The 1,407-nt window shown below is 49.1% G+C and overlaps 1 protein-coding gene across 1 annotated transcript; it reads left to right on the top strand.

The window, feature by feature from the left end:
* Positions 1–583: 583 nt before the first annotated feature.
* On the top strand, positions 584–1,105 carry LOC105556242. The gene has a single exon (XM_012003329.1). It carries the CDS (start codon positions 584–586, stop codon positions 1,103–1,105), a length of 522 nt encoding a protein of 173 aa, XP_011858719.1.
* Positions 1,106–1,407: the final 302 nt, after the last annotated feature.

The raw sequence follows: 1,407 nt of genomic DNA, 5'->3' as shown, positions 1-1,407 counted from the left end.
CCCCGCGCACCCGAGCGCTAAAGTAACAGCCCGTGTCATCCGACAGCGGTACATCTGGCCGAACCTACATCGCGACGTCGCGACTTGGGCGGGTAACTGTATCGATTGCCAGCAGTGCAAAACTTCGCGCCACGTCAAACTTGAGCCGGCTCAGTTTTCGGTTCCCGACGGGCGTTTCGACCACGTCCACATGGACATAGTAGGCCCCCTGCACCCTAGCAACGGCTTCATGTATTGTTTAACAATCATCGACCGATTTTCCCGCTGGCCAGAAGCGATTCCAATCTTAGATATTACTGCCAAAACAGTAGCTAGGGCATTCTTCGATAATTGGGTCGCTCGTTTCGGTGCACCTAACATTCTCACGACCGATCAAGGTCAACAATTTGAAGCGCAGTTTTTTTCAGCCCTTCTCAAATTAATCGGATGCAAACGCATTCGTACTACAGCTTATCACCCCGCCGCAAACGGCATGATCGAGCGGTGACACCGCACCTTCAAGGCAGCAATTATGTGCCACGACACGCCAAACTGGGTGGATGTCCTCCCCACTGTATTACTCGGGTTACGCACCCATTTACGGATGGACACTAAAGCCCCTCCGGCCGAATTCCTTTACGGCACGGTTCTACGGATCCCGGGAGAATTTTTCCTCCAGGAGGATTTTACACCGGATCCCCAAATTTTTATAGATGATTTTCGACAGCACATGCGTCAGGTGAAGCCAGTACCGGTGGCACACCACTATAAAAAGCGCGTTTTCCGATTCAAGGAATTGTCTGTCTGTTCGCACGTCTTCCTCCGCAAGGACGCGGTCAAAAAACCTCTAGAGCGACCGTATTCAGGCCCCTTCAGGGTAATTGAAAGGACGTCGGACAAAGTCTACTCGATCGAGATAAACGGCAGACCTACAGCCGTTTCGGTCGAACGTCTTAAGCCTGCTCATTTTGTACCGGACGACGCTCTAGCCCCCGGCAATCCGTCTACGTCCGACGCTACAGACACGCCTCCTGCTTCGTCAAGCGTTCAACCGGGTACCTTGAAAACATATACGGGCCCGAAAAAGAAAGTACAAATTAGGCTAGACAAAAACACCGTACGCTAATCCCCTCGGTAGTAAAACCTCGTTACGGGGAAGTACAGGTGATAATGTATCGCGCGTAAAAGTCTTATGTTCCGTTCGCCAATTATGTTAAGTGCAATTTTCATTCTGGTCGCGGTCGCGTGTTATTATTTCTTTTTATTTATATACATCCTGCGTATGCGTTAGCTCTAACAATAAGCAGCGGTATAAGTATATTCTACGTATAATATGTCGGGAAAATGCAATGTACATCCTGCGTATATTTCTTTTAATTTTAAGCAGCGGTACCATTATACAGGGTGTCAGATTCGATATGGACAATC

This window comes from Vollenhovia emeryi, unplaced genomic scaffold (assembly GCF_000949405.1).
Source record: "Vollenhovia emeryi isolate VEMERY1.0 unplaced genomic scaffold, V.emery_V1.0 DF948962.1, whole genome shotgun sequence".
In the NCBI taxonomy this organism is placed as follows: Eukaryota; Metazoa; Arthropoda; class Insecta; order Hymenoptera; family Formicidae; genus Vollenhovia; species Vollenhovia emeryi.
This window is presented reverse-complemented; position numbering and strand designations above follow the sequence as displayed.